We start from the raw sequence: 19,255 nt of genomic DNA, 5'->3' as shown, positions 1-19,255 counted from the left end.
GAAAAATGAAGGGAGGGTCCTGGAAGGAGGAGTGGGCGGATCAATCTCAAAAATTGAGGATTTATGTTGTAGGCCTCAGAAAGTCATTCGGCCAAGTTTGACGAATTTTCCATAAGATTTTTTTTTCGCTGTGCACACTTGACATGGAATGACCCATATTTAAAAATACAATAAATTTCACTTCAATGCACTGTTTAGAGGGGTCTTCAATATAGGAATATAGCCAATATGGGTACTTTCCAGAATTTTAAAATTAAAAAGATACTTATTTCAGCGGATAGTATAAAAAAATGAGTATTTTTGTTCATAATTACCTCACCTAGCCCTTCCTTATTAGAATGTAGTTAAAATTTCCTTTTCAATGGATATACTTTTGATTGGTTCAAACAAAGTAAAAGCACAGAAAATCCGGGTACAATATCACAGTGGACCACAAAAACAGATGAAATTTCTATTTGTAAAAAAATCGCGTAAAGTAGTCAACTTTGAAAAACTGTAGTAAATTCATTTTTCGTTGTATCAAAAATCTAGAAACAACAAAATGTTAGAATTAGAATAAATTTTGTAGTAATATTTTTTCAAAAACTTTACCACCCCTCAAACAGTCTTTTCAAGCAATCGAATGAAAGGTAGGTTTTGCAGACCACTTTTTTTAACTTTTTGTGACCCTTTCATTAAAAAAAATTAAAAAATATTTCTTGACTTCATTATGCATAAGACATTTGTATGCATTAGATAGATTTTTAGTATGTAATACATGAGCTGCAATATTTTTTCTGTGGAATGTTTTTTTTTGATTTTTTTCCTTTCTTGCTGAATAACTGTAGCTGTATATAATGTGCCAAACATATTTTACTGACATTACAAGGTTTCTTGTGATATAAAGTTCGTTGTAATCGGTAAGATATGAAAAGAGTAATAACGATTTTAGCTTGGAGTGTCAAATTGACACTCCTAACCCAAGCAACCAAAAGTTCCATTAAACAGGTACAAAACGCTTACTCAGTCCCATGATTGATATGAAGTACAGACGTTCAGCTGCCTCTTAATTCAGCTACCAAAAAATCGCAAAAATGAGCAAAAAATCTCTCTCTATCTCAACTGAACCCTTGGCTTCGGTTCATATCACCTTCTCTTGATTATTTACTGTGTTCTGTACCGGTGCCGCCATGATGCCACGCGCTGGATTCCAAATTCGACAAATTGCTAAATGGCTCCTTCCATACATTTCCTACATATATCGCATTAGAATGGTCACTCAAATACTAAATTATTTATTGAGAAAAAAACTTGCCCGGCTTGGGGATCGAACCTCGACCTTCGTGGTGAGGATCGAACACGCTACCACAAGACCACGCCGAGATGTTGTTCAAACTGAAACTAAAACTCGAAGTGGTGATTTGATTTTGAAAGCACATCAATGCGCTTTTTGGGACTTACCAAATCCCGTTTTGAGCACTTTTTGCCTTTATGTGACTTAAGTCCCGTATAACGTACGTATAGATCACTTTTGCAACATTCAAGTTTGTTATTGAGTACATATAGTTCCCTCATGGGAATTGGGCAAAACAAGTCACATATAACGTACATATTAATCACTTTTGCAACTTTCAAGTTCATTAATGAGTACATAAAGTTCACTTGAGTTTGGCAGTTGATTCGCTTTCTCAGCCAGTATGTAATTTTTAATGCCTTCATTCAAGTAAATATGTGACTTTGATTGCTTGTTTATAACGTGGATCTTTACAAAATTGTTATTGGATTCAAAGGCTAAATGAACCAACAATTAAATTCCCTGGTAATTTTTTTCTCATTGGAAATCCGTAGAAATTTTTTTTTTTTTCGGAAGTGAATATTTTAATCATATATAAAAATAAGCTGAATATAGAACGTAAAAAAAAGTTTGATATTGGTTAGAAACTTTTATTGAATTCTTTCATTACTTTTGCGTAAGAAGAACTAAGTGTAAGAAGTGCTTTTAGTTAAAGATCCGTCTAGAGCGTTGAAGTCAAAATGATTCCAATGTGTCTCCTCAGCCTGATAAATGACTTAACGTGTACAACTATCCAAGCATTAAGAAATATAGGATATAGCGGTTTTCAATAATCGGATCCAAAATATAGGGGACCTTTTTAATTCGCTAGCTCAATAACAATTTACCGGTTAAATTTTACCAGTAACCTAAAGTTCGCGGATTTATTGATGGATAGTGGATTAGCGCTTTTGTGCCGAACACTGGTGAAAACGTATTTATGATATTTGTCAAAATTATATTGGTCTTGTTATAACCAAAACTTTAAAGCAATGTCGTTCCAAAAAACTGAAAAAATCTTTTGGCACATGTGCCAAACTCGGTTGTTTCCAAAATGAAATGTTGCCAAAATCGAATGTTACCAAAAGGAACGGGGTCTGTATAAGTTCTTCTTATCACCAAAAAACCATTATAAGTTTATCATTTTCCATTGAATTTGTAACGGAATTTGAGCAATGGATCCAGGAGAGAACAGAAAATCAAAGTTGTATGTACTAAAGTCCAAAATGGTTAAATCTAGCGTGAATTCACGTCACAAAAGTAATCAATCACAACAAAAACAACTTAAATTTTACAATGACCAAATTATATTCATTTTCAAGGAAATTCAATTTGCGATCGTTTGCTACAATTTTTTTCATTTTCAAGAAAATTGGTTGACTTCTAGAATGATAACAGTGCAGAAAAGTCCGGAAAAGCGATTCACGTCACGGTGGAATGTGTCATAAGCGTTTGTCAATAAATAAGCGAAATTTAATTTTTTTATCTCACTCACACATATGAAAGACATAGTACTAAGCAAAGGGTGCATAAACCTTTTGGACAAAATTCATAATCCAGCAAGGTTTAATAAGCAGACGCAGGCCATTTTTACATCATAAAACCTGTTTATCGGTAAGATAAAAACATATAAAAAGAATAAGCATCATTTGGGTCATATCAACTTGAAATATTTTACGTGAATTTTAATATGCGATATAAAAATGATTGCAAAATTTTCAAACGCAATTTTCTCGCAACGTCATAAATGAACACAAACAGACCCTTTTCACGCAGCGAGTCCGAATTTTCCAGGAGAAAAAGCGCCGCCTGGAGGAGGAGGAGCTCGAGGAGCTGGAGCAGCTGCATCGTTCCCAAGAAACACGAAAGTTCTATCAGAAACTCAACGCATCCCGCAAAGGCTTCGTGCCGCAAGCCGAAATGTGCCGGGATAAGGACGGGGGTATCCTGACGGACAATCGTGAGGTGATCAAAAGGTGGAAGCAGCACTTCGATGAACACCTGAACGGCGCACATGCAGGAGATCAAGACGGTGGGGGAAGGTACATCGCCGGCGTAGCCAACGACGAAGAGGAGCCACTCCCAACGATGAGTGAAGTTAAGGAAGCCATTCGCCAGCTGAATAGAAACAAGTCGGCTGGGAAGGATGGCATCGCAGCTGAACTCCTCAAAATGGGCCCGGACAGGTTGGCCGATTGCCTACACCGGTTGATAGTCCAATCTGGGACATAGAACAGCTACCGGAGGAGTGGAAGGAGGGGGTAATATGCCCCATCTACAAGAAGGGCGACAAATTGGACTGTGAGAACTATCGAGCGATCACTGTCCTCAATGCCGCCTACAAAGCGTTGTCCCGAATCCTTCTCCGCCGCCTAACGCCACAAGCAAACAGATTCGTGGGAAGTCATCAGGCCGGCTTCATGGAGGAACGGTCTACGACGGACCAGATATTCACATTACGGCAAATCCTCCAAAAATGCCGTGAACACCAGGTCCCTACGCACCATCTATTCGTCGACTTCAAAGCCGCATACGACACGATCGACCGTAACGAGCTATGGAAAATCATGGACGAGAACGGCTTTTCCGGGAAGCTGATCAGACTGATCAAGGCGACGATGGATGGAACGCAGTGCTGTGTGCGGATTTCGGGTGAATTGTCGAGTTCATTCGAATCGCGCAGGGGGCTTCGACAAGGTGATGGTCTATCCTGCATGATGTTCAACGTGGCGTTAGAAGGTGTTATTCTACGAGCGGTGGGCGAAATGCGGGGCACAATTTTCAACAGATCCAGTCAACTTATCTGCTTTGCCGATGACATTGATATTGGTTGGTGACCGCAGACAATGACACCAGCCGTGAGATCCGGAGGCGAATTATCAGCGGAAGTCGTGTCTACTATGGACTCCACAAGCAACTGCGGTCGAGAAGACTTAGCCCTCGCACGAAGTGTAACCTGTATACGACATGGATGTTGTGGATGGATGTTCTCTACGGGCATGAGATATGGATATTGCTCGAGGAGGACCTGCGTACACTCGGAGTATTCGAGCGACGAGTGTTAAGAACCATCTTTGACGGCGTACAGGAGAACGGAGTGTGGAGGCGAAGGATGAACCACGAGCTCGCGCGATTCTACGGCGAACCCAGTATCCAGAAGGTGGTGAAAGCTGGCCGGATACGCTGGGCAGGACATGTTGCGAGAATGCCGGACGACTGTCCTGCAAAACAGGTGTTCGCTACGAATCCGGTAGGAACAAGACGAGCGGGGGCGCAACGAGCGAGGTGGTTAGACCAAGTGGAGCGTGATCTGGCGAACGTGGGGTGCCCGAGAAATTGGAGAACGGTTGCTTTGAACCGAGTGAATTTTAGGAATTATATTCGTCAAGTTATGTCGTGAGACGGAATACTTTGTAAATAAAATAATAACCCTTTTCACGCGTTGGTGCTGACATCTTCTCTGATTCAGGAATTCAGTAATTTGAAGAGCCCGCAATAATCTTTATATCGAGTTGGTGTATTTTTTACAGTTACTGTAGAATTGATTTTTGATCATAGCTAATTCGATAAACTCTTATAAGTTGAACCTATGATAGCTAAGACTATCAAAATCAGGCATTTTGAATTTAAATCAGCTTGTGATAAAGCTCAGTTGGCCAGTCAGTTGCCTTCTGAACCGATGTCCGCTAGTTCGTGCCCGAGAATATATCAAACGCAGTAGTGCCATGTAAGTTGTTCAATAACTGTTTGCCAACTGCAATGTTGATATACATAAGTAAATTCGCGAGTGCCATAAAGATTGTAAAATAAATAAAAATACCTATTTCTACCATGCACAGAAACTGTAGTATCAGAAATATACGATAGTTAACCTCTAATTCATAAAGTTTTGAACGTTTCTCTTTTCAACTATTTTGAAAATTACGTTATAGGATGTGAAATAATCGCGTAGGTTTATATTTCAATCATATGTTTTTTGCCAATTTTCAAAATTATCGCGACGGAATCAATGCCAAAGAAAATACTCAATGTTTGAACCCACCCTAACCAACGACAGATCAGTCGGTGGCCAACGATTGGTGCTCGGTTCGTGCTCCTCAGCTCACTGGGGAGTCGTGGGGAGGCGTCAATATCTGCCAGAAGGGTGGGAGCAATATGAAAGCAGCAGCAGAAGCAGCAGTAAAAGCTGAAGGGGCGGACGAGGCGCGTGAGATGACCGACGGGTTCAACTCTTAGCGCCAGCAGTTGCTTGTCGCTCTTTTTTCTTATATTCCGGCGACGACCTGCCGCGACTCTTAAAGGTAGTCGCCGTCGACGTCTTCGTCTATTCGTTCTGTGCCTCGTGATTGTGTTCGACTGTTTTGTGGGGGCTGGTCACTGACTGGGGTGTTGTGAATTGAGGGCCGGCATGTTGGAGTATGGTTTTACAGAAAAGGGCTTGTGCTCAAGCGACGGCGACCAATCGCCCGACGACGATTCGAATCAATTCGATCGGATTGTACTTCTCAGGGATCGATCGTGTTTCACTGCAAAAGGTATGATCGGGTTCTGTCCGAGAAGGGAATACAGGAAGTCGAGGGTAAGAGTTTTGCGCCCGAGAAAAACAAGTATTTATCAATCTTTCATGTTGTACGCTACATTAGGTGTTAACATTCAGAATTCTATTTATAAGGTGCTACCATGAACATTCGTTTAACGACTGTGCCTCTTTTATAATTTTGTTGCAATTGGAAAACGTTGCTTTCAAGAAATATTGTTCGCTTTAAGCTGTTGAATCAAGATTGTTTCACCAAGAACCCCAAACTTCTTAATACTTACTCTAGTTCCAGATGCAACGTTTGATCCCCAACATCCACATGGTAGTGTAGTTTCTTGGGATCTGCCAATTCTTCTCCAGCATTGTCTGCACTTGCTGATCGTTTAACTCTACGGCCGTAGATGTTGTCTAGATCTTCAACTATCCTATTCTGATCCCAGTCCTGCTGGGAATCGTAATCTAAACTATGCTGCCCATCATTAGGCCTCTGGCGATCTAGATGCTGTTGTTGTTGTTGATGATGATGATGTACTAATCGATGCGATAGAAACTCGCCTCGGTGATTCACTTTCCGTGGAACCACCAACTGGGCCGAGTCTTCCAGGTGATGTGTGTAGAGACCTGTGGATGAGACAAGAATTGCATTAGTTTCACTGGTCAATGAAACTTTGCCGTTTATTTTAGCATATAAACTACATAATCATCACAAACAATTGATAAAATGTATAATATTTCTTCAATCTACTGACTATTTAACTTCCGGTTATAATTGTCATACACATATTTCTGCAAACATTTAGTGAAAAAACGACTCGCAAAGCCTCTCGCTAAAATGCATCCCGTTATGGCCATCATCATCATCATCGTCCGGTATCGCACCAGCATGTGAAATACAATGCATTTGGTCACGTGATGTGGGGGAGACATCGAAACCTTGCTAGCTAGAACGGTTTGTTATTGCTGATTGGAATGGCCATAAAAATGTCACAAACAATGCCGCATTTGTTTTTCACCTTTCGGGATGCAGTTCGAAGGTATTTGATGAGCTATTATTGGAAAATGTTTGTGTTCTTATCAAGATCAATTGGAAAATGGAATGAAGAAGAAGATTCCAGCTGTACTGTCACAGATTTATAAACTATCCATCTCGTTTGCAATGTTTTTGAAAAATACGAAAAGTATATTAGCGATTTTCGATTCAAAACGGTTCTCAGGGGGCCCTGCGATCAAAATGATGATGTTAGGGACTCAAGTGTCAAAACAAGCAGTAGTATTCCAAAACACATGGTAATTTTTGAGAATTGAGCAGTTAAATAAAATATTTAGTCAATTGGGATTTTTAGAGTCAATTTTTTTTGTAAGAGTCAACTAGCAGTGAGCGGCTTGGAAAATATTACCGTAGAAAGAATGTTTAAAGTGCCGCTATTAAACAGCAACATTTCTCGATATGAAGCGATTTGGTTGGATTTTTTTTTTTGAAGCAGCTCTGAGATGATGATTTCTTAGCTCGTAATACTTTTATTTATTTTTAGCAAATATAAAATTATTTTTAGATACGTGTCGAGTTTCAGGATAAAAAAATAGCTACCTCAAACTCATTCGGAAACCAACTGATAAAGAATATGATGGAACGGACGGACCTAATAAGGGATTGCGTTGGCAAAGGATGTTTTGTTTTTCTACGGAATTAAAAAAATCTTTGCTGCCAGAACCAGCAACACAGTCAAAAACAGGCATTTCAAACTAGCCTTTTGCGAACCGTATGTAACTCAGTGTTTTACATTTATTATTAATATTTTTTGTAAAATAGCTAATAAACGTACAAATATTTCATACATTGTTCTTCACTGTTACGTTGTTTTAATTTTTATGAAAATAATCAGTAGATATACATTTTTCTACTGTTTTGTTTAAATGATCGTAAGTAATTATGCAGCCCGGGAATCCTCGACATCTCATTAAGCGCTTCTTTCACCCCTCTGAGTTCGGCATGTTTCCACCAAATCCATCTCTTCCAAAATAGCTTCGCATTTGTTTTATTTGAAAATATCGAAATTAAATTTTATTAGGAGAAATATATAATTATATTTACTAATGCGCATAGCATTGAAACTTGTGAATACATGATTTGCTTACAAGATTTACCAGTTATTTTTGTCAAAATTTTATTGTTTCCACAAAAAACTAAGTTTTCTAATCAATTTGTTTTCACTCTGTGTTGAAAATCTGTATCACCCTTTTGTTAGTTCCATTAGTGACAACCAGTTGGCATTGCATGTAAATCGGAAATTAATAATTGCATAGATTATTAACCTACTTTTATGAGTGATGATTACATCAGTGGTTAACCTTGCAAAAAAGAAATTGGCTAAAGGGATTTGCCCCATCCGTCCCATAAATTTTTACCCGTTACAGTCCGTGGAGTGTGAATTAGAAACTTCTGACTTAAACCAATATATCTCTCCTGTTTCGTAACCGATTTTTACAAAATTTATAGTTTCTAGAATCCTCGTGATGTAACTCAAATATTTTTCTCAGACAATATTAGTGTATTCAGCTTCAGCAGTTTCCGTTATTCAAGGTCTAAGAAAAAATCCGAAAAACATGTTTCGAAAAAAACTACGGAATGCTCTGAAAAAATTTCACTTAGTGTTCAAAAAAGCTGAAGCAAGAAGCTGTTGCACACAAGGATATATTTTTTGGATTTTGTTTACGATTATGACCACAAAAAAAGTAAAAAAAGTGATATTAAAACCGTATGTTTTTAATCAACGAACCATCAAAATTGTTAAAGTAACACCAGGTAAATTTTGGAATGAGGTTTGAAGAATTGACGTAATTTGACATATTTTTACATTATCAGATTTTCAAAATACGAAACCCAAAAATTTGTTCGGATTTTTAAAAGGGAGCTGTTTTTCGAACCTTTCTCAAATTTTCTAAGTCATTAATTCAACTTTCCACTGGGTTTTGAGTATATTAACGCAATATTTTCGCAAAAAATTGATATTCATCAGCAAGGCAATTTCATACCAATTCTAGGAGTGTTATGACATAAGCGCTGCGATACTTTAAAAAATATGATTAACAAATGTGACATATCACTAAACCGTAGCTATCGAAACCAAAGCTACAGCAGACCACCACTGGACCCTTATGGAAAACTGATACCGAAGAATAACCCCTGTGAATCCCTTCCTTTTCCCTTATTTAAAGTTTTTTTTTGAACTGTTGAGTCGACGCGACTTTTACGGACCCTTCCCTATTAACCAGTGAAACGAATACCCTCGGCACATTTAAACTTTATAAAAGTTAAAGACCTTTAATAAACTTGTTATAAATAAAAAAAAAAAGTGACATAAGGATGGTTGCCCTTCTTTGGAACCTTTAAGCGGTGGTTTTTAAATAATCATGTTTTCTCATAAATGGAAATAAGAAGTATCTAAAGGAAATAAGATTTTTAGCTCAAGTTATTGAATGTTGACATGGATGCATTCACTTTGAAGTTCCCCTTTGATTTAATGTCAATTTGGTGAAATTTTTTTCCTCCAACGGTTTTTCTTGGGTCATGCACAGATAAAGAGTAATTAAAAAATAATATGCTCACTCTTAATTATTATTTAGGTTTTGTTATTTAACATAATTTCTGAGTATTTATTTCAAATACTAACTTTTGAAAATAAGTCCTTGAATAGAAGTTGAAAATATAAAAAAGGGATTGTGAAGGTTCTCTTTTAAAGGAAACTTTTTGCATTTTCTCAAATTAGAAAGAAATAAGCTAATTCTTTTTATCAACAAGCATAACCATTTTGAGCATTGGTGAAAATTTATCTTACATTTACAGATAAAAAAAAAGTTCACAGTTTAAATCAGATTGGTTTTCTACTCTTGTAAAATCGATTAAAATTCAAGACTGTATTCGAACAAATTGCGATAAAAATAATGTTAAATAAGCCAATAAAATATATTTCCAGCTGAATTTTCACTTAAAGATAAAGTTTAAGTTGTGAGACAAACAAAAAATCATCATTAATGATATTGTTTATAATTAGAATCTTGTAAATATTTTTTTTAAAACTTAATCCTTTATATTCCAAAACATCAAATCTATAATCTAAACCAAAATTTTTATTTTAAACAAATGTGTTATTTCTTCTGGTTTGTGTATTCAACTTGGCTCTGACTAATTTTATTAAATTTAATTTTCAATCCAGATCTCCTTCTATTTGAATCTCTTATGAATATCTTTCATTGATATTTAAATCTTGATCATCAAACTTAAGATAAAGCTGAATCTCAGTAACAATTTTTAATTTGAATTCCGAATTTTAATCTTGTGTATAAACCTGAGTTTTGAATTTGAATTTCGAATTTTAAAACGATGTTTGAATCCGAATTCTAGATAAGAATTCCTACTATTTGTGAGCCAAAAAGCAAAATTTGCTTCAAAACCCTCAATCATAAATCTTTTATGTGAATTCTAAATTTTTGCCTTTCAATATGAATTCGTCCTTCAGTTGTCAATTCGAAACTCTACCTGTGAATCAAAATGGAAATTGTGAGTCATGAAACTCTCTTAAGTTCCAATTCTGCATAAGAATTAAAAATTTCAAATTCACATACAAAAAATGGTTTGAAATTTTTTTTATTCCGAAATGATAAGTTTCGAATGTAGGAAGTGCATCTGGTTTAAGTTTGAAGTGAAGAATAAAGATTCGAATCAGAACTTTGTTCAAATGATGATCCAAACTGAAATTCAAGAACAATAAACGGGATACAAAATCCAATATCTGATCACAGACATCGAATTAAAATATTGACAAAAAAATTGGAACCCCCAATTGGAATTTTGCCCCCAATTCTAATATTATTCGATTCAAACATTTATAAAAACCATTGAAATATTTTTTTTATCGAACACATCAGTCAATTTAAAATTTTATTTCAAACTACCAAAAAATGTTCGTGTTAATTTTGACAAAATTTGACAAATGTGGTTTGGTAATGAATGTTTGGAAGCAGACATTTTTTACAATGATATTCCTTATTCTGAAATAAATAGAAATTTGCTTCAAAATAAATTCTTAGAAGACTTATTTTTAAATTTGGAATAAACATTTCAAAACACAGATTTAAAAAAAAAAGTTAGATCACGTTAAAAATTATCCATAAAATTTGTTGCGAAAATGCTTATAATTGAGGCCCACAGAGCGAAAGGGGAGAAAGTGACAAAATGGTCGATTTTGAGTTAATGATGCCAAACAATTTTTCATGTTTCAAATTATATTTTATGATTTTTTTTTATTTAAGAATTTTATTTACATACTTTTAAATTCGAAAGAAAAATACAAATTCTCGAAAAATATAGAGAAAATGGTCCAGCACAACAACTTTTAAGCGTGTTTTCTCGAAATGAGAACCCTTTTGGCTCCAAGGGTCTCAATTGTAATTCACTGTTTACCTGAATTCACATTTCTTTACTTTATTTTCAATTGAAGGGATGATTGCAGAAATCAACTGTAGTATTATGAATGTATAAAAAAATGACGATTCAAAATGTGTTGATTTAAATTAATAAAAAGAATAATATATTTAATATTACTTCAAGAGTGCCAGTGATCAAAGTGAGAAACCATTTTCTACAATATGATTCTTCCAGTTTTCAAAGTTGAAGGCAAAAAAGATAATTTTTGAGAAAATACAAAATAATAACTTTAAACATTGCTAATAGATCATGTTAAATTATACTGACATGTCGCGAATGATCAATAAGAAATTGATAAAAAATATAAAACTCCAAGTTTTCTTCTAAATATTGTAAGCCCAAAGCAAATTTAGTTTACTTTGCGCAATTTGACTTAAAAGTTGCTTTTTCGAATCATTACTCGAACTTTTTAAAAATAAATTTTCAAATCATCATCGAATTAAAAAAAAGTTTTAATATGAAAAAAAAAAAAATGATGAAAAGTGTATAAATTTTCAAGCGCAGATTTATAAGTTCAAAATTTCAAGCTCTGAAGATTTTTTCACTTCAGTTGAAATATTGGGTCCTGAAAAGAACAGATGGTAGAAACTATGCTTTTTTCATAAAAAATTAGATTCAAAGGCTTATGTTTCGAAGCACAAATATTCCAAATTGATTAATAAAGACAAACTTATTAGAAATATTTCTAAAAATTTAAATAGTTTGACTTTAAAATTTGGTAAATTTATTTGAAAATAAAAAAAATGCACCTTAAAAATCGGTGAACTGAATTGAAAACTAAAACATAATATGAAGATGGAAAAAAAGTTTTTTTAAATTATAGAAGGGTTTTTTCTTCAAAAACCACGTCATACGTCAATGTTTAAATGATTGATTTGGTATATAATTATCACCTTTAGTTTTGGTGATATGAAGTTTATAAATTTCAAAATGTGTAAGATAACTGATTAATTAACAAATCTACATTTAAAAAAAAATCTAATTCTGATTTTTTTCTATTAATCTTCATTTTATTTAGGAATAATACTTTGCTGATGGTGCTGCATGATCTTAAAAAGTAAAATGCTACAGTTTTTACAAATTTGGTAAGATATCATTATAAATATCTCTGACATGAGAACAGAACCTTAGAAAACCTTAATTAATTGATTTATTTGTTGAAACCTGCAAAACGATTAGATTTGTGCTTTTAAATTTTCTTAAATTCAATTTGGTTAAATTTTTTTTAAACATTCGTTAAATGTGGGAAAAGTTAACAAATAAAAAACTTCTAAAACTTTTTTTGCAGAACTAAATATTACAAAATTTAAAAGTCTTGAGTAAAAATGATTGCTGATTTCAAACTTTTATTTGAAAATCTAATGTTTCTTATTTAATTTTTTTTTCAAAAAAGAGCAGAAATTTCTTCAATAATTCCAACTTATTGGCAAAAGTTATTTTAATAATATAAGCAGATAGAAAAACGCATATTTAGATTCAGTGCACCTGAATTAGTCAAAATTTGCTTTGAATTGTTTCAATTGTTGAGCATTAGAAAAAAAACCAAAAAACAAAAATAAAATTGAAACGGAAATTGATTTTTTTAAGAATATTTCATATTAGCATATTCTTTGTAAAGGCAAAAACGAATTTTGTAGATCCAAATTTTTAGTAATCATGATAAGATGAAAGGTTTTAAAATTTTGTTTTGCTTATTCTGATGATGATCGTTAGTATTAAACATCTGTTACATGATTTTCAACTTGTTGGTGTGTGATCTAATTTTGAAGAAATTGTTGGTTTCAACTTCTTAACTTTAGTTTAGTTACACTGCTTAATAAAAACCCATTCTTAAGACGAGGTTGGGTTTTTGAATGTCAAGTGTCGATTTTCAACACAAAAGGTTAATTGAATCGCATATCGAAATTTAAAATTAAAAATTAGTTTCAATTCGTGAACGTCACATAGTGTCGTGAAAGGAAAAGGCTTATGCCTAGAATGATTTTAGATGAAATTTCGCCGAAGGCGAGACAAATTTTCAACTTGCTTGTTAAAACGTAGATATAGTAATTTTCTTTAGCTACGTTGCATATTTTACTTGGAAAAATCTCCAAGGGGAGGGGTGGGGGATGTTTAACTCCTTAAACCCACCCACCCCTCCTTTGCATGGCCTTGCATCAGAAGGTTTCCAATACTATAAATTACGTACAAATCGGTTTTGAATCAAAAGAGATAAAATATCAAGACGCCAAACTTCCAGTAGTGCCATATTGACAATAAAGAGCGGATTAGTGTCAACATAAGTCAACAATTTCTCAACAAGAATCAATAGAAAAAATTTTTTTTACATCAAAACTCATCGACAGATTTTAAATCATATTTAATGCTTCTAAAAAACCTATCATGATTATTTTTATAAAACTTGCTCATAAAATTTCGTGGAAGCATAAACAAAAAAAAAATTAAAATACACTTTATTTATTTTTATAAAGGTAATAAAGCTGGGCATTTTTCAATGAAATCCGGGCAACATACCGGACCAGACTGTTCCACAATTTTGTATTAAATATCCGGGCAAACCCGAATAAAACCGGGCAATCTGGCAATCATAAATAGGCCAACACATTACAAACTTCTTTTTCTGTCAGATACATGCATTACGATTTGCCAACAAGGAACAGTGTTGTTTTTAAGAATTGGTTGAAAATATCATAGGTGTTTCCAATTTTCGGAACACTGTTCAAAATGTGTTCAAAGAGGTTGACTATGGGTCAAGCAAAAGTTATAATGTACATAACTCAACACTTTTTTCACAAATACAGCAAAGATTCAAAATGTAGCTGTTTACAACAGAACTTTGACCTTCCTAAAAGTAGAGAAGATGTTAGGCGTTCAAGTGTTAATTATCACATTTTAGTTGGTTGTTTCTCTTCCATAAAAGTAACAAATACGTAAGGACAATCGATTCACTAAAAAACATATGATTTTGTTCATCACCAAAAACCTACTGTTAACTTTGTTTGTTAAAAAAAACACAATAATTAGGCAACAAGACACCAGTTTTTGCTGTAGGTTTTTCTTCCCAAATTCCTAATAACACTATCGCAATCAGATCATAAATCATCGTGATAAACAAAAAACCCACGGCACCAACCTTGCAATTTTGATTCTGCTTGCGCAACCATCGAGCAAGTCAGAAACAACCCAAAGATCAGATTCAGCCTCAGCATCCACCATAACAGCTGCTGCCGCCAAACTCCGCTGCCGACTGCTCCAGAAGCATACTTCATCATTTTCTTCCTTTTTTTTCTTAGTTGGCTCAAGGGATCCCTGCCCCAAAAAAGCCCCAACTTCCAAGAAGGACAATTTCCACTTCCCTAAATCGCAATCGGTCGCAAAAATATGGCCTCGCGTAAAAAACGGGCAACGAATTCAGTAGCACGTTCGAACTGTGGTGGAGCGTAAAAAAGTGGCAAATATTTCTTCTTCTTGGTAGACCCAATAAATGGCAAACACGCTTTCAAAACCCAATGTTTGATCTTTAGCCACTAAATTAGCACTTTTTTTTGCTGGCTGGCCCTCTTCTGATTGCTTTTCGTATTTTTGGGCAGCTCCACGTTTACTTCGAACTTATAATCATCGATCCTACTGATCGCGACTAGTTGGTAGATATGCTCCTTTACGCCTGATCTTTCCGAATATCACTTGGAACCACTGACGATTTGCGAAACCCGGTACGCACTAAGGCACTTTTTTTTTCTTGTTTTGTTTCCATCTAAGACACTGACTCACTTATAAGGAGGTATCGTGTTTCTGAGCTCGCACTATCTTTAAGCCTTATTTGTGGCGTTTCAGAGGAGGCAAACAGAACACAAAACGCCTCGGCATGACACCTTCGACGGCCTAGCACCGATCTTGTTTTATTTTTTTTCTCTTTGCTCTATCTCACTTCTCGGGAAGATAATGATGAACGATTTCCTGTCCCAATTGGTTTCTCCGCGTTTCCCGTTGAAACGCTCGGAGTCCAAAATTTAAATTTATTTTTTCCGAAGATCGCAGTCCGATGCGATAAGATCACTCACTCCCCCAAAGGCGAGTACACAGTTGGAGCCATTCTCAGGAGAACCCACTAACCATTATCGATTGACCTGTTCATCTTTTCCTGCTTTGATTCATCTGCGGTGATCGATTTACGATCTTCATACTACAACAGATCATCTCCTTCCCATTCACACGGATTCGAGATATCTGGTGTCACCGGGTGATCGCGCAATAAATCACCAAAACAAAACCAACAACAGAGTTCTTCTCGCCTGTCGTGCGTACACACTCCACGCTGCTTTTGATCGATTAGAATATGTCTGTTCCAGGTTTGTTTCCGGCGCTTATATTTTTACTGGAACGAATCACAAAATAAGAAAACAAACTCCCAATTTCGCTCCTCCGAGATAATCCGCCAACGAAGTCCGGTGCCGTGGCAGAAATAAATGTATGATAAATACACTCCCGGTCCCGGTTCCCGGTCTCAAGCACGATCTGTCACGGTTATTGGTACGCGCGCGCACAATCCCGAAAAATTTGCGTTCGACTCGCACCGCTCGCTCCGGTAGACTGACTGAAGGTGGACGGCGCGAGATCGCGATCGCTTCTGGTCCGGTCGCCGGCCTGTTTCTGAGCGGGTTGACATCGAGCTGCTGAGAAGGGACTCGGATGCGAACTCGATCAGCTCCGGAAGTGTTGCCAGCCTTTAGATGTTTCAGAATGAAAACAGCCTAAGAATGAGAAAATCTAATATTTTACTGCACGACCTTATAAGTTCCTACCCAACTAAAAGGCAGCTAAGGGCAATGGAAGCGATATGTAATTCTTTTACTCCTTAGGAAAAACCCGTAAGATCTATCAAAAGTTGGGTGAAAATTTAGCAGCATCCCACTTGCACTCATGTTCAACCGTCTCTCAAACTCGGCAGCGATTCCATCACCTATTATTAATATTTTTGATAATGAAAAATGCACGTTTTAATGGAATTTTATATATTTATATGATTTTCCTTTTCACGACATAACCTGATAAAAATAATTCGTAAAATTCACCGTTCTCACCGTTGGCAACCGTTCTCCAATTTCTCGGAAATCCCACATTCCTCAGATCACGTTCCACTTGGTATAACCTGTAACCAGTGCGTTGACTTACCGGTTAGTGAAGTGAGAATCGTAGTTTTAAATTTCGTAGCAAACTGAAATGTTCAAGGAGGCGCTTTGGCGCGTGAAGGAGGAGGACCGCTCGAAGATTCCGAACACGATAACAAGCAGCGAGAATAGGTCAACGCAGCGCTAGCCGACACCAGGTGGAGCTGGAGGACACGTTACAGTAACGCTAATGCACCAAAACGTAACCGTAACGGGATATGATGGGAGGAATTCAAGGATGGACAAAAATCCCTATGATCTGAGTACGCGGTCAATAGCCTGGCTCATGAAACAAGCTTACATGTTCGAGACGTCAACCAGCAACCTACAAACACACGAGTTGTCTTGTAAAGACCATAATCCAGGTAACCGCCATTTTGAACCCCGTACCAGACAAACAACTAATTACTTCCGTATCCCATCATGTTCCGAAAGACCCCGAAATTATTAGCTGAAGGTTCAGCCGGCTTACCCGTCTACTGTCGAAGCTGTGAAGTGGCCCCTTTCGTTAACTCCACACTGCCGACCCCTGGTTCCGTGTGCAGCTCCCGAGTGCCAAATTGAGGAGGTTTGGACGGCCACAACAATCCATCGTCAATATCCCGACACGCATCGGAGCTTAGCCGCCGATAACCCCGAGAGTCACCACTAAGGAAGTCGAGCCGCCATCTTCCGACACTCCCGTCACGGAAATCACCCCAAGCTGCAAGCAAGGTAGGACCCAATCGACCTTTTTCGGCGAATCATTGTTGGGACATTCACCCTCGATCCCAATCCTACCGAGCGTCAGTGTTGTAACCCCAAGTTATTGTGTTATTATGTTTAGGAAAATAAAGTGGGAGTTTTCCGGATCAACTCAAAGTGTTTCCTCGAATACGCGAAATTCCTTTACGAGTGCCGACTCTGAGGCTTGAAAGGGGGGTTCTTGCTCCACTGAGCAGTAGATCAGCCCATGGTTACACTCTGGCGCCCAACGTGGGGCAGAATTCCTCCCATCATGTCCCGTTACGGTTACTTTTTGGGGCATTAGCGTTACTGTAACGTGTCCTCCAGCTCCACCTGGTGTCGGCTAGCGCTGCGTTGACCTATTCTCGCTGCTTGTTATCGTGTTTGGTATCTTCGAGCGGTACTCCTCCTTCACGCGCCAAAGCGTCTCCTTGAACATTTCAGTTTGCTACGAAATTTAAAACTACGATTCTCACTTCACTAACCGGTAAGTCAACGCACTAGTTACAAACCACCTCGCTCGTTGCGCTCCTTGGTCGTTTCGTTCCTAACAGATTCGTAGCGAACACCTGTTTTGTAGGACAGTCGTCCGGCATTCTCGTAACATGTCCTGCCCAGCGTATCCGTCCGGCCTTCACCACCTTCTGGATACTGGGTTCGCCGTAGAGTCGTGCGGGCTCGTGGTTCATCCTTCGCCTACACACTCCATTCTTATGCACGCCGCTATAGATGGTTCTTAACACACGTCGTTCAAGTACTCTAACTTCACGCAAGTCTTCCTCTATCAATAATCATGTCTCGTGCCCGTAGAGAACAACCGGTCTAATGAGCGTTATGTACAGGTTACATTTCTCACGTGGGCGTCGTGAGTCGTCGTCGGCCAAGGAAATAAGTTGAATGAATTTGTTGAAATTTCGTGAACTCGACAATTCACCCGAAATCCACACATAGCACAGCGTTCCATTCATCCCCCTTTATCAGTCTGGTCAACTTCCCGGAAAAGCTGTTCTCTTTCATGATTTTCCATAGTTCGTCACGGTCGATCGTGTCGTATGCGGTTTTGAAATCGATGGATACAAGGTGCGTAGGGAATCGGTTTGCTTGTTGCGTTAAGCGACGGAGTAGAATTCGGTATAGCACGTTATGGGCGGCATTGAGAACAGTGATCGCTCGGATGTTCTCACAGTCCACGGTCGCCCTTCTTGTAGATGTGGGATATTACCCCCTGTATCCACTCTTCCGGTAGCTGTTCTGTGCCCCAGATCCGGACCATCAACCGGTGTGTATTCAATTGGTCAACTTTTTTTTTATGATATGTTTGTTTATTAAGGCATTTTACTTATAAAGTTTCATTTTGCCGAGTGGATAACTTATTAATCTATTTCAGTAGAGGGGGAAGCCGTAATAGTCGCGGCGACTCAACTGTTAGTTTTGATTCTAATTTGGCAGAGGAAAGGGGGACGTGTAGAGTTCACTATAAAACGGTTTTCCATCTGCGTTCCATCCCATCGGATGGAAGGTTGCTCTATCAATTAAACAAAGAAAACATTAATAGATTACAGATTCAGGGGGGAAGCTACTAAGGTAGGAGGACTAGACGACCAAGTCAGACATTTTAAGAAATTTGTAAATAGGGTAGAAATATTCAAGATCAATCCACTAGCCAAGCCCTCGATCGATCAAACCATTCACACGTCCACACATGATCAATGCCGTGGTAGCCATCCCCACAAATGTGAACATTGTTGCAGCTAAATGTTTACGAAACAAATGCGCGTCAAGCCGGTAGTGATTTGACATGAGCCGAGAAACCTCGCGAATGGAATAGCGACTCATGTTAAAATGCTTAAACCATGCCTTCGTCGGAACCTTAGGGATAATCGTATGGAGCCAACGTCCCAGTGTGCCATTATCCCAGCTAGACTGCCAAGCGTTAATCGCTAAAGTGCGAAGTATCGAAAAATATTCATTGTAAGTTATTATCCTCTCAAAGATTTCACCTTGTAACGCACCCACCTTAGCCAATG

General features: G+C 37.3%; 1 protein-coding gene across 1 annotated transcript in view; it reads right to left on the bottom strand.

Moving 5' to 3' along the window:
- The window catches only part of LOC129753776 (A disintegrin and metalloproteinase with thrombospondin motifs 7-like), a 49,623-nt gene extending 33,750 nt beyond the window's left edge, over window positions 1-15,873 (bottom strand). The window contains exons 1-2 of the mRNA XM_055749623.1: window positions 14,468-15,873; window positions 6,131-6,470 (exon numbers count right to left, since the gene is read on the bottom strand). Of these exons, the coding sequence (XP_055605598.1) occupies window positions 6,131-6,470; window positions 14,468-14,606 (479 nt within the window). The 5' untranslated portion in view covers window positions 14,607-15,873. The remainder of the gene's footprint in view (window positions 1-6,130; window positions 6,471-14,467) is intronic.
- Window positions 15,874-19,255: the final 3,382 nt, after the last annotated feature.

Source organism: Uranotaenia lowii, chromosome 3, assembly GCF_029784155.1.
Source record: "Uranotaenia lowii strain MFRU-FL chromosome 3, ASM2978415v1, whole genome shotgun sequence".
In the NCBI taxonomy this organism is placed as follows: Eukaryota; Metazoa; Arthropoda; class Insecta; order Diptera; family Culicidae; genus Uranotaenia; species Uranotaenia lowii.
Note: the sequence above shows the minus strand (reverse complement) of the source record. Positions and strands in the feature narration are given on the sequence as shown.